General features: G+C 37.9%; 1 protein-coding gene and 1 long non-coding RNA gene across 5 annotated transcripts in view; one reads left to right on the top strand and one right to left on the bottom strand.

Annotated features, from left to right (window-relative positions):
- Positions 1-474: 474 nt before the first annotated feature.
- LOC138238438 (uncharacterized) lies at positions 475-18761 on the top strand. Its single transcript, XR_011189479.1, has 3 exons — positions 475-587; positions 18019-18126; positions 18679-18761. It is a non-coding gene; the product is annotated as an uncharacterized lncRNA (long non-coding RNA).
- Positions 4032-19051, bottom strand: part of LOC102693010 (sodium-coupled neutral amino acid transporter 3) — a 60177-nt gene continuing 45157 nt past the window's right edge. For 3 of the 4 annotated variants that reach the window (XM_015347350.2, XM_015347352.2, XM_015347354.2), the window contains exons 9-16: positions 16251-16309; positions 15671-15844; positions 14199-14278; positions 13193-13293; positions 12359-12483; positions 11742-11886; positions 8829-8932; positions 4032-8527 (exon numbers count right to left, since the gene is read on the bottom strand). In XM_015347350.2, the coding sequence (XP_015202836.1) occupies positions 8423-8527; positions 8829-8932; positions 11742-11886; positions 12359-12483; positions 13193-13293; positions 14199-14278; positions 15671-15844; positions 16251-16309 (893 nt within the window). In that variant the 3' untranslated portion in view covers positions 4032-8422. The remainder of the gene's footprint in view (positions 8528-8828; positions 8933-11741; positions 11887-12358; positions 12484-13192; positions 13294-14198; positions 14279-15670; positions 15845-16250; positions 16310-19051) is intronic. The other variant, XR_001478425.2, reaches the window with a different exon arrangement.

The raw sequence follows: 19051 nt of genomic DNA, 5'->3' as shown, positions 1-19051 counted from the left end.
TTCATATCTTTGTAGTATTATAATTTATCGATACTGCTTACATCACTACCATATTCTTTTGTTGAAAAGTTTAATTGGAAAAAAACTTTGAACTCGATTTTTTACAAACGACAACATACATAAACATACATACAAAAAGGGTCCAAATGTTGTTGTTTTTTTTCCCTAAACTGTAACCTATACCTATATATATATGAAACGTTAACAAGACTGACCTGTTCTTTTTCATGTTGGGTTTATTAAACACCTGAAAATAAGGGTCAGAGTTGTCAAACTATCATAAACAGAAGTAACAGCTAAATCAAGGACACTCATAAAAGGTAAATAAGTACAACTGGGATGGTATTGTTTCCTGTTTTGGAAAGAGATTTATTTACATGACACCTTAACTTCTGAGAAAAGTAATGATTGGAGAGCCTAAAGTGTCAACATTACAAGTGTTTTGCAATAATTAACCTAGGACATTCATTTTATTTGTTTTACTGTGATGTCCACTCAACTGAAATCTGTGGGAATTTAGCGCATAGTGTGAATAAGATCAAGGAGCACAATGTCAGAGAAAGGAAAATACAAGATAAAATACATTGGTAAGTGAATTTTCCATCATGGCACTTTATAATCACAAATGTATTGCACTGTAATTCTGAATCACACTCCTTTGGCTAAAATACATACTGCTGCATTGCTGATCCAAAGCCGCTTTGGGGAAAAGCTTCAGACAAGTGAAAAAGTAATAACAGTAATCTAAGCTCTTGTTTACTTGGAAAGAAGCTTTATGCATCTTCTCTGTACACCCTTAGAGTGGCACACTATTGTTTGTTATTTTATGAGCTAGGGAATTTGAATCTCAGAATATTCTCAGAATATTCAAATAATGAGAAGCTTTGACCTTTGTATGATGAGCCACTGTGGGTCTGAACAGGCGTTTTGAAGGTCCGTGTGTTGAATTCAACCTTGTCTGAACAGGCTTAGCCGTGAATACTTTCACACTTAAAGAAGAATGACTTTCCAATCTATCTGTGTCTTCCAGTAGCATACACATACCCTTTCATGACCAGCTTGTTGGAATATCGATCATGTTCACTATAAACATCCTCACAATCCTAACTCCAGTATGCGAGTGTCTTCAAAATCCAGGCCTTATCTTGAACATCGTTCTAGAGGCTGAACTTATGCAGGGCTGACCAAAATTGTCAAGTGTTATAGTGAATAAATCTCTTTCAAGCTTATCAGATAAATGTCATTTTGTATTGTGCACATGAGCATAGTCGGTGTGATGAAGAGAATATTAGACAATGGTTCCAGTGCACACAACTGTAGAGCAGGGCGTTTCGAGTACTTTGATATTATTACAGTACCATTGTCTGGTTTTATGTGTGTATTTCTAAATCAGATCACAAAAAAGGCTGAATATTTTTTCAAAGCCGGCACATACCTCTAGCATTAATTAGCCACAGCTAGTCCTCTTGGCTATAAACAATTCAATATAAAAATAAGCTTCCAGCAAGCGTCTGTATTTAAGTTGATTTAAAAGTTTATTCCACTTTCTATACTTTCAGCAGAGTCATGAGCACCAAAAGCTGGATTTTCACATATTCCCCTGCAATACCATGTGTTATAGCAGATGATAGGAGGAACAATCCTGGTTTGATGTGTAACCATTTTTGTCCCCTACTGGCATGCCCTCTGCAGCCAGAGGGCACTCCTTCTCTGTCCTGTCCCTAGTTTCCTGCCTGCTGTCCTTCCGGTCCCTCTCTTTCCCTTGGGCTATATATTTCCGGGTCTTGCACTCTGCCCTCGCTCAGCATTGACGTTCGGATGTCCTGAGACCCGCCTAGCACCAGGGCGCCCCACGTCCGCTCTCTGAGGGCATAGGTTTCTATACGGCATTCCTGAACTCTTTGCACTAATGAGCATGGGCCTTTTTCCCGTCTCGCTGCTACGCATATGGGTCTTTTTCCGCTCTCCTGCTCCCCAAGGTTTGTCCCTTTGGACGTCCATGACACCTACTCAATCACACTTTCCCAATTTTTTTTTCAGAATTCACTAAAAATATCATTTAAGAAGAATTGCCAGCGACTGGCAATTTTATGTTTGGACCTTGAACCCTTAGTAAATGTTGATTTTGTTAACCTAGGACAGAAAAACTGTTAATGTAATTCTGAGTGCTTAGATTTGTACCTTGTGTAATTTTACTTTTATCATAATAGAATTCTTTTTTGCTTGGATTCGTGCCAACACGGCAATAACAGTGAGATTATTAGAATGTAAAATGTTTTATAAAGAAGAACCAAGGTTATACTTCAAAACACAGATCTAAAATGTGCCAGGTAAAATCTATCTGTTTTGACAGGTTGCAGTTGAGTTTATAAGGTAATACTGTAGATGTAAGATGTAACCATTATGTAAGATTACAAACACTATTAGGATTACCCAAACAGAAAATGTACAACATCTTTACAGTTTCAGGAAGCATTAAAGCATTAAAAAGTTTGAAAGCGCACAACAAATAAAGGAATATCAACATTAAGAGTGTTCATGTATTAGAGTGCTGATTTGTTTGATAAGCTATCAGCAGCAGTGGGGCCTGCTATATTAATTAGGTTTAGTTCAATAAACATATTGTACTGTCTATCATACCAAAGTAATGGAACCCCAAATACTACATTTTTAAAGTGCATTGAATTTCTTGAAAATTTCGGAATATAAAAGGCTATAACATAAAATAGTCAAAGTTGTTACATAACATCATGTAAACATCATAATCACCAGATTTCGAGGTCAAACATAATTTTAAACCTCATATTAACAAATGGCTTTGCTCCAAATCACATACTGTAGCCACATGTTTCCTAATCTTGAGAATATTCCTAAGTAAATAACGCTTAAACTCACTGTCACTAAAACTGGCATGAAATCTGCGCTTTCATTTTGGAATTAGTTTGAACAAAAATGTACTTCTCCAGTTTCAAATTTTGCAGATTTAGATATTTGGTTTAGTTTAGGCATAAGAGAGCTTTCTCTTGTTCCATGTTTGCCAGTTAAAATGTTAAGAAATGAAGAGTGTAAGATGAATAACTTATCAGTAATATTATTCATGAAAATCAGAGTTTTGGATTTTTGTAGTTTCACCGAATATGGACATGATAGTATTCTCCTCAACACAGACTACTGTAAATGAGAAAGTAACTTTTAATGGTTCAGTGTGCTTTACATATCATAGTTACAAGTGAACAAGGACCTAGACGTTTGTTTTAATAACTGGGGCAGTTCCAAGGAGTTTGTTCAGGTTAATGCTTTACCATAAACACTTCAGTGGTGGTGTGACAGAGAAAAACATGTCTGCAGAATGGGAAAATAAGAGGGGAACTGTGGGGTGTGGGAAGGTGTTGTGTGTGTGTGTGATTGTGTGGAGTGGAGAACCACCTGACTGCGTGATGGCACTTATGAGTGACATGCATTGCCCATGTGCTTCTCTGAAAAGCAAACACAGCATTATGGGATCTTGGAAGTGACAACTTATATATGCCTTTTCTTTCACCTACTATCTGCCATTTCCACTGAACCCAAGCTGTTGCTTTCAAAGCTGAACTCTTAACCCCATTTCCTCTTAACCCTTATAGCTATCTGCTTGTGAAGACAAAATTCATTTTACTATGTGAAATCCTCAGTGTAGTACCACTCTGGAAGCACTGATTAGCACATCAGTGAGAAATCTGATCAAGACTGAATTTGAGCACCATAAACCTGACCTTTGGATTTTCTTCATGTGCTGGTGATAGAAACAGTCTACAGAGAGGTCTGCCTTGGTCAACTTTAACAGCTCAAAAACAAGTTCAGAAAAGGTCTGGGTTACATCGATGAAGTTTGCATGTTGTGAGAGTAAAAGACACAGCAATTTGTTATTTTCCTTGCTCATATTAGTTTGGTAAGGAGGAGAAACGTAAACCGTCTGTTCATAATAGGTGTGGAAAAAACTTGTGCCCACTTTTTAAAGAAAAACCTGAAAGGAAAAAAAAGGTACCTTCCTATTGTTTTAACAAAATTTTATTCAGAATTCATTCACCCTTGTACAAGATGGATGTGGTATGAATGTTTTTGTTCTTTGCATTAGCTATAGTAAGTGCCGTGAATGTATTTATAATGAAAAGTAAAGAAATCTAGAAAAAACAAGATTAAACACTTTTAAAAATCACTACTTTTATTTTATTGTCAAACTAAAACTGTCCCTGCTGTCTATTTACACTATACAAACTAGATATGCATCAAGAATATAAAGGGTTTACTTTTTTATTAAATATATACATTATTTATAAATGCTGACATGTAAGCCCAAAATTCATACATATTGTTATTCACTCATTGCCATTTCATTATTTTAGTAGTAGACCAAAAATACAATAAGAAAACAAGAGTTTTTGTGAGAGTACCCAGTTACCCAGGCACCATTTGGCAATCAGTTTTAACAAAGTCTGCCCTGGTTCTTTAACATGGTACAGTATGTGTCTGGCAACACAATCTTACATTTTTACATGGACTTTTTTTGCACACTACCGCTCATATCATGACATAAAAACATGCCAAATTGTTCACATTGATTCTCAGATATCAAGTCAGCTAGTCCTTTCTATCAATTCCCTTTCCAGACTTAGGCTTTAACCAGCTCTTCAACCATGACATCAATCATTGCTTGCATCAATTAATAAATAGCTGACAGTCTGTTGTGGACAATGATAGTTCTAATAGATGGCATATTAAACAGCCTGGGATTAAACTTGTTAACCATAAGTAATAAACATTCCTTATCCCCTTGTTAGGAAGCCAGTACAAGTTTAGGTTACAGTACAGGAGAATAACATCAATTCACCATCCTCCTGTAACATGAATATGAAATAAACTAGTATGTAGATGAGGAAATTGTATATATTTTGTTGAAAATTAGGATTTTGAAAAAGTATCATGGTATATTTCGACGTGATACTTGAACACTGACGTGACATAATTTGAAATAAGTGCCAGTTAAAGTAAAAAAGGATGGTGCTGTAGAGACCAGACTGAAAGACTGACAGAAAAGACTAGTATAAGCATTCAGTTACTGTACGCCAGTCACTGCTCTGTAACAAAGGATATACTGTAGGGTTTCACCATTAAAACCAATGTCCAGTTGTGAACGTGTTCTTCCTAAAATGGGACTTGCAAGCTGGTGAAAGGGCATGCTTGTTTAGGTGAACCACAACTTTTGCAGTTCACAAGAACGCACTTTGAAATGCGGTGAAACTCTCAGACACACCCACCTCTATAAATTACGAAAATCAACTACTGTACATTATAAACTAAAACATCCACAAATGTGGAAATCAATAAAATACAATAAAAACAACAATAACACAACAATTTTCTTAAGTAGGACTGGGGTTAAATATAAGCAGAGCTCTGGCAGGTGAGTTCAGATAAAACAATAGTTCAGATAAAACAATAACAATGGAAAACAGAAGGAGACTGAGGACAGGATACCCTTCTTTATGTAACTTTATAATGTAGAGTTATACACCAATAATATATATTATTACAGTATAATAATAATATAAACCTTAAATAATATAACCACTTGGTTTGAATAATACAGCAATAAGAAAATGGTGTGTAAGAAATGTTTCAACATTCTGTCTTCAGTGTTGCTGCACCAAAAATGAAAAAAAAAACTTGTTTCTGAGAAGTTTGCGTTCATTTCCTGAATATGGCACTAGTTCAGTTTTGCTCTAAGAAGACAAAGGCTGTCCTTCCTAACCATTTCTTTTCTGCTGATTAAAAATAAAACTACTAAAAACTACTAAGTTTCACATTTTTCAGATTTCATTTTGTTTTCAAGCAAATATATCTAGCTCGGCGAAGAAAGCTAGCTTCTCAGCTCCTAAGCCAAAACAGAGATGGTCTATCATATAGTGTCTGAGAAATGTAACTTGTTTTTTGAGAAGCATTTCAATTTTTACAAGCATTAAAATCTGAGAAATATTGTCCATCAAACCTGACAGATAGCTTTAAATACAAAGTATAAAATGATTTACATGTGTGCAATATTTGTTCAACACTGCAAAGATTTGCAATTAATATAGTACACATTTTAAATGTATAACCGATTAATACTCAATACTAAAAATTATTTAAAATATGAAATGGCAGTTTGAATACAAGTATCCAAAGGACACTTAAAAGAAGCTTTGTTTTACTTCACTGGATTGTAATTATGAAATGAAGCTTCTAGCATTTTTTACCTCTTTCCTGATATATACTGTTTGATTCACTGTTTGTATGTAACACTAATGTAATTTTCCTGGATTTAATAATAAACGTATATAATATATAATATCTGAAATATCTCAACACTAAGTCATCTTAATTATAGTCTATACTGGATACATCAAACATGAGACAACCTTGAATTTCAACACCTGTTGAAATGAGATATTTCCCCTAAGTAAAATGTAAGTCTAAAAGCCATTTGCAAAATTCATCTTTTCCTTATATAGTATTGCTCTTATTTAACCATTAATAGCTAATTCAAAATTATTTTTTCTTTTGTTTTGACAGACCTTACTCACTGGAGTAGCTTACACCAAAGCCCACAATGATGAGACAGTTCAGAGTATATACTTTGTTTGATCAAATGTTTTAGTTTCATTGCCAAGTCAAGTCATCAGACAGACACACACTCACACCAGGGCCAGTTTTCCCAGAAGCTAATTAACTGTATGTCTTTGGGCTGCAGGAGGAAAACAGAGCATGCGAAGAAACACAGGAAGAACATCCACCCGCCACCTCAGTGCCGAAGCAGAAATGTTAACCACTGCGCCACAGTCCAAACCACAAATATGGCACAAAAATGAGACCGAGCTGCCACAAAATGTGCTTGCTACACCTATGGCAAAGCTCAAAACTCTTTGTTTTCTTGTGCTGAAAACACACAAAATGAATAAATGACAATGTACTCCAGGAAGAAGGATAAGCCATTATCACCTAAATGAGCTACATGGGCCAAACATTCATTTATGACCTTGTTCATGTTTTCTGAAAATAGAATGGCAGTCTAGGAAGCAGATGAATAGAGTACCTGGAATGCCACAGATATTGCTCCAGTACAATTGACTGCCCATTTCTTTTCTATTGCACATTATATTTCCCCAGTCCTACTTACAAAATAACTTATCATTATAGCCTTTATATAAAAATACTAAATAACACTCTACACTCCTAACATTTGTAGTGTATGCTCTGGTATTACAAAACTTAACTGTGCTCTTTCTTTGCCTCTGTACAGTACTAGCTGTAGTTCACAAGGTTCAGGGGTTAGGAAAAAGGTTAGTTCAGGGTAATTAAGGGCTACCGGGGAGAAAGGTTGCAATTTCAGCAAGCCAGCTTGAATGTCTACTTCCGTCATGTTTGCAAGGATGCACTATCCCTTTTCTGAATGTCTGTTCAGTCTCAGCTTTACTCTGTATTTTCAGGCAGGGTTACCTTTGGAATTGCTACAATGGCACCATAGATCTTCCAATGTTAAAACCACTGTTGGCTTTATTGCGTTTACCTCAGCTCCTAGCAAGTATTTGCAAGGAGTTTAGATGTCGTCACATGTGTATCAGAAATGATTAAATCGTTGGCAATTAAAAATAGAAAACTAAAACCACTGAAATGTTCCAGTGAGTGTCTTTTTTAATTTCTGTTCTAGTTTCTGTGCTGGAAGTTTTTCTCATTTGAGAATTCACAGAGCTACGCACGATTTTCAAACTACTATCTGAAGAGGCTCAACAGATGAAATGTTGTCTTTCTTTTTTCTGCTTTACAGTGTAGAAATAACCATTGTTTGTTCCTTGGTATACTGTACAACTTTACCTAGGTTCTGAATTTAAATGGTAATCACTACCTTCCCAAATCAACGAATCTCTCTTTTAATTTTTGTTTCTCACTTTAACATGAAAAAACAGAAAAGCAAGCAAAAAATAATGTTTTAGGATTCCACATATCAATTTCCCAGAGGAACTAAACTGTAGATCTGCTATCCTCTCTGCCAAATCACATCAATTAATTCTTGTGAACTTAAAGGCAATGGACTAAGAAGGGAGGTTTTCATGAAGTAAATAAAGAATTAATATAATTAAGGATTTCTAACAAGTTCAAGTCATGGATCGGGCTAATCAACCGAAGGCCCTTCACTGAGGTATGGTGGTTCTCATGTGTTGACTTTAACCCATCTGTCCAGGCACAGGACAATAATTAACTGTACACTGTGTGCTGGATCTTTCAACAGCTGAGGAAAGCTTGAAAAAGTCCAGCCCTGGTTGATATTTCCTATCCGAAGAGATGGTGCATCCTCTAAACAGTGACAAAACAGCAATAATTCTTAACTCCCCACAAATAGGGGTGGGGCCTAATGGCCACCACCAGCACTGTTGCTCCCTGTTGTCCAGTCAATAATGATGAAACTCAGGCTCATTATCATAAAGAGGACTCCCAACCCGGCAAAACAGGCAGCCTGAAAAATGAGAAGAAATAATCAATGAGTAGTGCCTAGAAGGATGTCTCAATGTGCTGTAACATATATTAAAGAGCTCTGTAAATATATAAACTGGGAGTCGTTTTAAATTGCATATCATCTATGTGTACTCTAATTTTTAGAAACACTTAAAAAAGTGTGATATCTAAGTAGAAATGTTAAAATTAAGTTAAGACAAATAACATTAATGCATGAAGCACTATTTTAGATTATACAGTATGTTGTTTGAGTGTAATTGCTACAATGGCAGAATTCATTTTGGTGAGGATGGGCAGCCTACCAGGATCTTGGGAGTGGATCGCATAGGCTCCTCGTCCTTTGGAACGATGCGGATGTAGAAGACAGCAGGGAAGATGAATATGAGGCAGGGAGCAGATGTTGCGCCTGTCAAGGAGGGAGAAAGAGAGAGAGTAAGTGGTAATGGGGACACAGAGAAGGCAAAGTTGTCTCCAAAATTCAACATTGCACTGCCCAAACACAAATTCAGACAGCAAAACTACACCTAAAACAAAAGACAAATAACACTGGGTATTAGGATAAAACCAACAGATAATCCATCATAGAGCACACAAGCAGAATATAAGCAGTAAGCCATTAGTATGTGGGGGGAATCAGAGGGGCACAGCTGAAACAAATTGTGACAGAAGGACGGAGCATCATTAAGCATGGCCGAAAGGAGACTCAGGTTGCCAGGCAACTATGAACTAAACTGAGAAATTTAGAGAAACAGCAAGGCTGACGGGCTAGAATAGAGGGCCTCTCACAGGTTCTGCAGAGCTCTGTGCTGGAATGATAAGTCTGTATCCTCCTAGGTTCAGTAAGAGACCTCCACTTTAACAATATCACTAGTTTGAAGAGATCAAAACCAGTTCTTCACATGTGAGTGAAATTAAAATGGCAGACAGAACAGAGTTCTTTCTGGCATGTTGTGTTTTGAAAGCAGCAGTCTGAGTTATTTTTACCAAGAAACATTTATTTTGTTTCACAAAAGGGCTATACTCCTACACGTGACCATTTAGTGGCATGACACTGATTTCCAGAAAGGCAAATAAGCATTTATGTAATTGCAGTAGTCTTTGGAACAGATGCTGGAAAAGGTTAGGGGCATTTTAGTGTGTGGTTAAAACAAACGCAAGCGCGCTGCTTCAGGTTTGAAGTCTCAGTAAACAGGACAGAGTGTTTATCTAGTCTGGGAGAGTTTCCTGACCTCACCTCACACCTACATGTCATTGCCAGTTTCAGAGGGCAGGCAGATGAGTTCATGCCACGTGAAGTGCAAGGCAGGTGGGGTTATCAAGCTGGTGGGCTCCGCAAAACATTTACTGAGATTTTAACTTTGTCATGACTCGATACCTGCAAGCCACAGAAGTCATCTCGGCCATTATAATACGATGTGATCAGTAATATAAATGACAAAATAAAAGCAATACATCCAGCTACAGTCCAGTCGTTCAGTTAGACACTAATTAGGACAAGAGGCTTGATTTGAAAGGGAAGCTTCTTAAGGTAATTCACCTGGCTGAGGAGAACAACAACCTGCCTGTAAGGACTGAACTGTCAGAGCCCCTTCACCCCCCCTTTAATGAAGGAATGAGGGAAGTTGCTGCTGGAAGGGCAAAGATGGGGCGGAGAGAGTGATATGAAAATGAAAGTCGGTAAGACTCAGTAAGTAAGTTTCTAAGAGAGGCAGTAAGGTAGCCGGCAGTGGGCAAGATTAGGTCTTGACCTCCTTCCGAACCTTTCTTTAAAAATCAATAGTTAAAAAAAGTTTTGTTATAGAACATTTACTGTAGATATCTTTATATATAATATTAGTAGTGATATTAAATACCTCAGGGTGTTGGGTGATAAACAACAATCCAGCAATGAACTAGATTCAAGTACAAGTGTTCATCTTAAATACAGAACGGTAAGGCATATACTACTGCTAATGAGTCCTAATGGATGTATTTTACATTGGTAGCCCATTTCTGCCTTTTTGCTTAATTTCTTCTCCTCAGTACTGGTTTTCAGGCACCAAATCAGGTCATTAGCAAGATCTGCACGAATTGAATGGAAATTTTGATTATGTTTGTTTGTAGGACTTGAGATTCTGATAAGGCCTTCAAAAGAAGGAATTTGCAACTCATGGCTCAGGCTTGGACTGGAATGATAATGACATGGAATGCAAGTTACACTTCACTCCAAGTCTGGTGGATAGCCATCTGTCACGCACAGTACAGTACATACTCTGAGGTATTTAACATAATATCAGGAGAGCCTGGGCTTTGTACCCTGACTTCTATTATCAACAGTTCCAGTTCTGAGTACCCTCAAAAGGGTCTTGCATATACTGCTGAAACATGGAGCCAGGCTACAATTTGTCACATGAAGATGTACGATTTCTACGTGCTTGTCATATGTCCTTCCCTGGAGCCATAGAAATCAGCACACATTCCTCACGGTACTGTGGTATCACCACATATACTTGTATATTCCTTATGTGGCTGTGGCACTTTTCTAAATTGCTGAGTATTATAGCAACACATGACTTTATTATGGTGCATTTCATTTTCCCACATGAAATGAGATTAACGTTTTGTGTTATATCTGTTTTTTTTGTGTTCCAGGAATATTTCCAATACTGTACATTTAGGTATATTCATCTGTCCATTCATTTTCTAACCATATCTTCCAATTCAGAGTTGGGGAGGTGCTGGAGCCTATCCCCGGCAAGCAACGGAAGCAAGGCAGGGTACATCCTAAACGGGACACGAGTCCATCACAGGGGACACACAGACACAGACACTCACACACTCACACCAGGGCCAATTTTCCCAGAAGCCAATTGACCTACCAATATATCTTTAGACAGTGAACAGCCTGAACACCTGATGAAAACCCACGCAAACACAGACAGAGCATATAAACTCCACACAGATAGCAGCCTAGGTCCAGAATTTAATCCAGGGCCCCAACACTGTGTGGCAGCTATGCTAACTACTGCACTACCATGCCACTCACTTTCATTCAGTTTAAAATGGATTAAAGCAGGACAAACAAAATCAAGGATCCATCCTTACAAAACAGGGTCCAGCAACTATTTATCCAGCAATTAATTATTAAAGTTCCCGTAAGCACGACATTTTACAGGGTTAGTTCTGCTGGAGCCCTGTGCCAGTTCAAGAGCCAGAAGGCGACCAATCAGACTCACCAATGATCCCAAAGATGCCGAGGATGTTGGGTGCAAATATGACGAGCATGTTGATGAGCGTGAGCAGGCACACGGCAATGATGACGTGGCGCAGCCAGTTAAAGGTCTTGTTGGGAAACAGCATCTGCTGAATAGCTCGCCGCACCTGCAGGGTACAGAGTAAATCACTGGGCCTGGAGAGGGAGGAGTGACAGCAGGCCAGCAAGCACAGCTGAGGCATTGAGGCACCTACACTACCATCCCAAAAATCATGTACCAATAAATGGCACATAATATCCAAAGATGTTTTTATTAACTCTACACGGTACTCTGGCCAAGCAGTTCCTATAGCAATTCCTGAAGAATAGCATGCACATTTTTAAACTCAGTGCTGAAAGTTTTGATGATCAAATACGTTGTTTTATTTCCCAAAACCTCTTTTCATAAATCTCCATTAACATGGCACAGCAATGATGTTTTTAGTTTACTTTTTGGTGACTAAAGTACACTGCGTGTAGTTTTTGTCCTTTGATTTCCAGATTAACACCACACCTGTAAGTGTGGGAAAGAAGTCTTGACGATGGGACCTGAGCTAAGTTAAAGCCCTTGTTGGCTGAAGGCCCAGGTGTCCCACTCACCGGGAACAGGACGATAGGCACAGTTAGAGTGACGGCAGTGAGCACAGCCAGCCTCACACACAGAATCAGCGTGTCATAGGGGTCAATGCGGCTGTAGGTGTGCAGCAGCTCAGCTTCCACATTACCTGCAGAGAGACAGACAGTGTGTCTTGAACAGAAATGACTATTCCTGTTACGAGTATTCAGGTATTTGTCAAAGGCACTGACAAAGTCAACCCAGCTGACTTCACAATGAACAGTGAAAAAGTGCCTCTAGAACTAGTACCCCAATTTCGAGCACAATGAGAGGAATACTATACATAAAAACTCAACTCTCTCTGTAAGACAGGTGAATTCAACGTTACAGAAAATATATGGTATTTTTAATCATGAGCCTGAATTACAAGGTTCATACATACAACAACCAGAGTAGTATTAGGAAGTGAGCACCAGGTGGTGCTGTAACATTATATTTCCTTTTCTTTCAGGCCACAGGCAAGAGGGAAATAATAAAAAGTAAGAGAACAGTGAAGTTCACAAAAAGTCCCTTGACACTTTTCTGAAATCTTTTTATTTTAACTGTTTAAACTACAGTGAGGTGAATCTGTCGCTGTCCACTCCGTAAAAGACAAAATATTTGGCCAATGCCTACCCTCACAAAAACACAGTCCCTCATTTCTAAACAGCGGTGCAATTTGAATTCGACCATGTTGGGCAAAAGTAGAAGGGACCCTCCCTCAGGAATAAGGAAAAAGTAAGTGTGACTTCTGCGTGCCGAAGCAAAGAGAGCTATCCCTGAAGGCACTGGGCTGGGGCCTCTGGCACACTGCCTGACTAATGCAGGAGAAACCTCACCATAGAAAGTCAGGTATCCGAACAGAGCTGCTAGGAAGTACATGGTGTACATGACAGCAATGGAGATGTTAGAGACGCGTTGCATTTTCCTCTTGCTGGGGCTGAAATTAGAAAAGATGGGCATGGAAACAACGAGAGAGAAAATAACACAGCGCGTCCAGACTCGCACACTTGGAGAAAAGGAATGTGACCCAGGAGGAAGCAACACAAATCCCTGAAATATCAACATTTTAATCTGGTATTGTTGCTTCTTTGGAAAGACACTACTTCTGGATTTAAAGGGTTATTTTTTTAAATTATAACACAAATAATTTATCTAGTCAAATATTAGGCCAAGGGAGCTAAGAGTTGCTTGGCAACCACTCTATACAACCAATTCCGGCATGGAGAGTTGGTTGAGTAATTGCGGTGAATTGCTTTGTGTGTTTTAGCTTTGATAATGGCCTGGCACTGCATTACCAATCTGAAGGAGCCCTGCAATTGAGAAGCTAAAGAATGTAACGCATGATCAAAACACTACAGACACAAAAGAGTAAAGCTTTGCAGGTGGAGAGGACTTGACACTATACTGTAAATCAGTGAGACTTTAATTAAACTACTCTTAGAAATTCAGTTTCAGATTTTGGATAGTGGAAGCAATTAGCGTCAACCCTGTATGAGAAACTGGGATTCTGATTTTTCCTCAGTTAGGTCTACCGTTCCAGGATGGAATTTAAACAGTGGGTACATACATCACTGACATTTTAAACCAAGCTGAAAGAGAGATCTGTTTGCAACATTTCTTGGACACAGATACACATAAATGAGAATAATGACAATGAAACTTGAGTACAGGAACAGGGTTAAAAAGTACATGGTTGGGTAAATTAAGGGTTCAATAATTGTAATTATTGAAAAGCTTTGTTAGAACAAAAAAATAGAAAGTATGGGGTCCTGCAGAACCACGATTAAAAAAGTGCTGCACTAGACAGACACTACATAAGTCTACTGTTTCAACCACACATACTTGCGAAGTTCAGTGTAGATAGGCAGAACCTCTGGGTGGCACACAAAGGCAAACGCCAGGATTGGTATGGTATAGGCCGTCTGGAACAAAGACATAGCATAACATAAGGTAAAAGACATTACAATGCACAACCTTTAAAACCTTTTCATGTTTTAAAAAAATGTACATTCATAAAACCAGGATGTTCATTACATTAATGGCATGTAATGAATAGAATGCACACCTAGACTTCAGTGCTTAAAAATTTAAAGTAAAAAATCTCATGTTGTCCTTTGCTATTGTGTCACTGTCGCACACTATTTTCTCTTTCATGTGTTTAATGCTCCACTTTAAAATTACAATACAGTACAGCCACAGGCTTGACATTTACAGCATTTATTATTTCTTGCTGCTTTGTGTGTATTACAGTTAGTATGAGTAATCATTCTCAAGTGTTAACTGAATTCAGATAATTGCAGGATTCACATTTTAGAAATTCTGCATGTGTGTTCCTATCAAATTCACTTGTTTTGTTTCCATATTTTGGAAATAGTGACTTTTGAGGAAATCATACTCTCATATTCTCATAAAAGAGAACTGTCAAATACTACTTTCAGGAAATCAAACTGTAAAAGGTAACCAAAAGAAACCATAAAGCATCAACATATCAGCATAATGCAGATAAAAAACATCGGGGCTTGGTGTCATGTTCACATTGCAGGTGTTTGGACAAGAAATTTCAGTCTTCAGTGAGTTAGACATAGACTTCCGCAGAGAACAATGGTCCAATTATATGATAACAAAAAGGCAAGAAATAAATGCATAATTAGGTTTCAAACCTTTTCTGAAAAATCTGCTTCATAGATACTCACTGTGCTCACATAATGAGGTCTTAAAAACATAATTCTAAGATAACTAGAATGATGGTAATACCAGCTCAGTTAAACTTGTCTGGAACCATTAGTCAGAGATGACTGCGGGAGGTGGAGGGGTTGACATACTGAGCAATCAATTACCCAAATTAGATGTCTGCGGATTTTCCTCTTACTTGCTTTTCCTCTGGTATTTGCCAACAAACTAGTAATGAATTTGAAACAATAGGAGAACCAATGCCAGACAATTAAGCCCCACCTTCAAAATTGCTCACTGGACCCAAATAATAGATAGCAGAAATGCTGATGATCTTCTTTACAAAATATAGATGGGGCTTTGTGTTCATTGGCTAATCTACTCAGACACAGAACTGCAGCTTGCTAGTAAGCGGCTTTTACTAGAAGTGAGGGTTCTTGCTCCCCTAATTGGAGGGTTGCAAGTTCAAATCCCTAGTATGGTACAGCTGTTGTGCGTGTGTCTGTAATTCCACAGATGTCCTCTGTAAAATAGTCAGCTGTAAGAATGAGCACAACTCTTAGCTTTGAAAATACAGAGGTTCAATGTGAAGGGCACAATTACCATCCGTAAGGTAGAGAGAGGTGCTGGCTGCTTCACTGTACCTGGGAGTTGAGGGTGAACATACGAGGGCTGCAGTCATGCTCTACTGTCTCTTGACTGTGGCCATTCAGGTAGCCACTGGAGTGATCCAGACTTGTGCTTGTGTTAAAAACCTCTGTGGCGTTATGTTTATAGTCATAAAAGGGGCATGGTATCTGGAACTTCTTATAGATGACCTGCAGGCAATCAATAATGTTAAAAAACATTGTTTTCCATCACTTACATGTTACCAGCAGCACCATTGCAGACATGCTTTGCAGAGAAAACATAAGGAGATAAGGGTAACTGATAAAAACTATAATTCCGTCAAAAAACCTCACCACAGCTCTTTCAGCAATTATATTTAAGAATAAGAGCAAACACAGATCTAAAACAAAGGCACAGAATCAAAATGTTTGCTGCCTTTTCAAGCTTTTTAAAAAATCCATCATGTGTCCAAGTGTGATACGTACTGTAAAAGAACATGTTATTGCTTTAAATTTCAATATGCCTGTGAATTCTAAGACCAAAGTGGACTGCTTTATAGATAAGTAGCTTTAAAATGTGTTTTTACAGCATGAAGCTATGACAGGTAGCACTTACCACAATGAGAAAAAACACCATACAGCTTAGTGAGAACCCACTGGTGTAGCCCAGGTAGCCTGTAGTTGAAAAAACAGCACCAGTTTGATATAAAGAAAAATATATTTGCTTCATCTGCTTGGACTATCAGAACATTTTTATGGTGAGGTCAAACTGCTCTATTTTTGGCAACATAACATAAAGAAACAATGCTTACTTGTTGTGTACTTTAAACAAAATAACAAAATTAAACACAATTTTTGCATTACTTTAGGGACAATACTTTTTGGGGTCCTAAGGTATATATTTCTAAAGTATTTATAGACTGATAGATTAACTGAATTTTAGTATCAAAAGCATAATCTTGACCACAGTTTGAGCCAGAACCTTAGGGATATATAATCATTTTTATAACAGTTTATAACAGCAATAACAACATACTGTATAAATAATAGGTTTATTCCATGCTGAAAAAAAGAAGAAAGAGAACACAACGTTTCGGCCGTGGAGCCTTCTTAAGGCTCCACGGCCGAAACGTTGTGTTCTCTTTCTTCTTTTTTTCAGCATGGAATAAACCTATTACTTGTTCCTTTGCAGCCTACGCATGCTGACGCAGCTACCCACCTGAACTACTGTATAAATAGATTGTTTATAGACAGTTATAAAGCAGATTGAAAGTGTGACCAGAATGTATCTTATTACTGTGGTACAGTATATACATATTAAATATATGTGTATATATAGATCACATATATTTATGTCTGAACTATTATCTGAACTATTATCTGTCTGAACTATTATCGCACTACTCCCCACCTCGCAACCTCCGCTCTTCAAATTCTGCCCTCCTTACTGTCCCCCAAACCCGTCTACATTGTATGGGTGACAGGGCCTTCTCCTGCTATGCCCCCAAGCTCTGGAACTCTTTGCCCAAAGATATCAGAGAGTCACCTTCTCTAAACTCCTTCAAATCCAGACTCAAAACCTTCTTCTTCAGAAAAGCCTTTACTTAACTGGTTCCATTCTTCACCCCTCTGCTCTTCTTAGCACCACCTTCCACGGTCTCATCTATTGTCATTGTTGTATTGTTGTAATTGTAATTGTGTCTTATCTTGTGTATTCTTCTTATTTATTGTTATTGTCATCCTGTTAAGCGCTTTGAGAAGCCACCTTTAAAGGCGCTATATAAAATAAAGTTTATTATTATTATTATTATTATTATTATTATTATTAATATATTTTTAAATAGGATTGCCAAGGATCCTTCCAAGTGTGGAAAGGCAGTGAATCTATGAAAGTCCTAGATAATAAAGGCAAATTTAGGATCACAGCCTTTCCAGTCACTACACTGTTTTTGTGTCAGTTGAACTGAAAGACATTGGATTTACCATGTAACCAGTAAAACTGAAACATGAGTCTGAGGCTCAAAGTGTCTCTGTGTCCAATCAAGATACAGAGATTACGTCACAGTTTCCACAATGGGAGCGCCACTTCTTCACTAACCACACAGACTAGTCCAGATGTTTAAGTAATGCACGAATACTTCCTGAAACACAAGATTAATTAATGGAGCACATGGTATGCACCATTAATAGTCTGAACTTGGATGGCTTCTCTGAGAATGATTAGCCCTTTCTCCATTACACTCAAGAAGACAGATTTTTTTTATGTTTCAAGCATGCACTGGAGCTCAAGATTCCCAGAAGACTCCTACAAAACATTTCTTGGTAAAGTGGTCTAATTTAACTTCACGTTTACAGGTTTTATCTGAATGTTTTTTTCGTTTCAGAGTTAGTTTGACACTTTCGGTATATTGGGAATCCTGAACAATACTGTCCAGAGAAAGACAGGTATTTGAAGAAAGCAGCATTACTATACTTCAGAAGCAGAATGAGAGGTACATCTGCATCAGAGGGTGATGATGTATATTTGAGAGAGACTTCATTTGTCAGGAAAGTGTGCAATACAGTACATACTGTACTTTCATGGGGTGTAGCCATTAACTCAAAGAATCCCACTTTGTATAAGGCATTTGTTTTTTTATGCATGTATTGTGCTTCATTAATGAAAATGTTCAGTATAGTAGGAGACAAAAAAATATATCAATACAGAATTTGCCTTCAGAGCAAACTGGAGGGTAAGTGGAGTATGTTCAATTAATTAGAGGCCTGTGTTAGGTTGAGACAAACATAGGAGGATGGCAATATTCCTGACTGCAAAACATGTTTAAAATGAGGCACAAGAGAACTCCTACTCTGTCTCTGTGCCAGTAATCCTTCAGTAGAGATTACACTCTACACAGAAACCATGGTTCTTCTTGAAAGGAACAATACCCAAGAATGACACTAGAGCAAAAATCTAGTTTTCTAAGCACAGCACTGTGTGTTACTTTAAGCAATGCTACATGTCCATTAAAGCCCACTGATTTATTTTCAATTTCTTTGACTAGAACCTAAGATGCAGGACACCACAGAGATCTGTGGGCAGATCTTCAAGAATGGTATGCTTCAATACAAGTTCAGAAAGCAGGAATGACAAGAATGATTGCGGTTAAGGCAATTAAACTACTCATTTAAGAAGACCGCAAAGTTGTTAGATATCATAATTCAGGAAGGGATGATTTTTACTTGCACGTCTTACATTATTGCCTTTAGTGGTGTGTGTAAGTCTGGAATGTACATCTGAAAGGCAACAAAACTGGCTACCTCAACTACAAACACAAGTACCACAGCACAACACTGCAGATTCCTAGCAGCCTCGTTACTCCTTTGCTCCTCTACATATCCATCCTTTTTCCTACTGTTTAATCCAATACAGGGTCG

Source organism: Lepisosteus oculatus, chromosome 4 (genome assembly GCF_040954835.1).
Source record: "Lepisosteus oculatus isolate fLepOcu1 chromosome 4, fLepOcu1.hap2, whole genome shotgun sequence".
In the NCBI taxonomy this organism is placed as follows: Eukaryota; Metazoa; Chordata; class Actinopteri; order Semionotiformes; family Lepisosteidae; genus Lepisosteus; species Lepisosteus oculatus.
The sequence above is the reverse complement of the archived record's forward strand: the minus strand, read 5'-3'. Positions and strand labels throughout refer to the sequence as shown.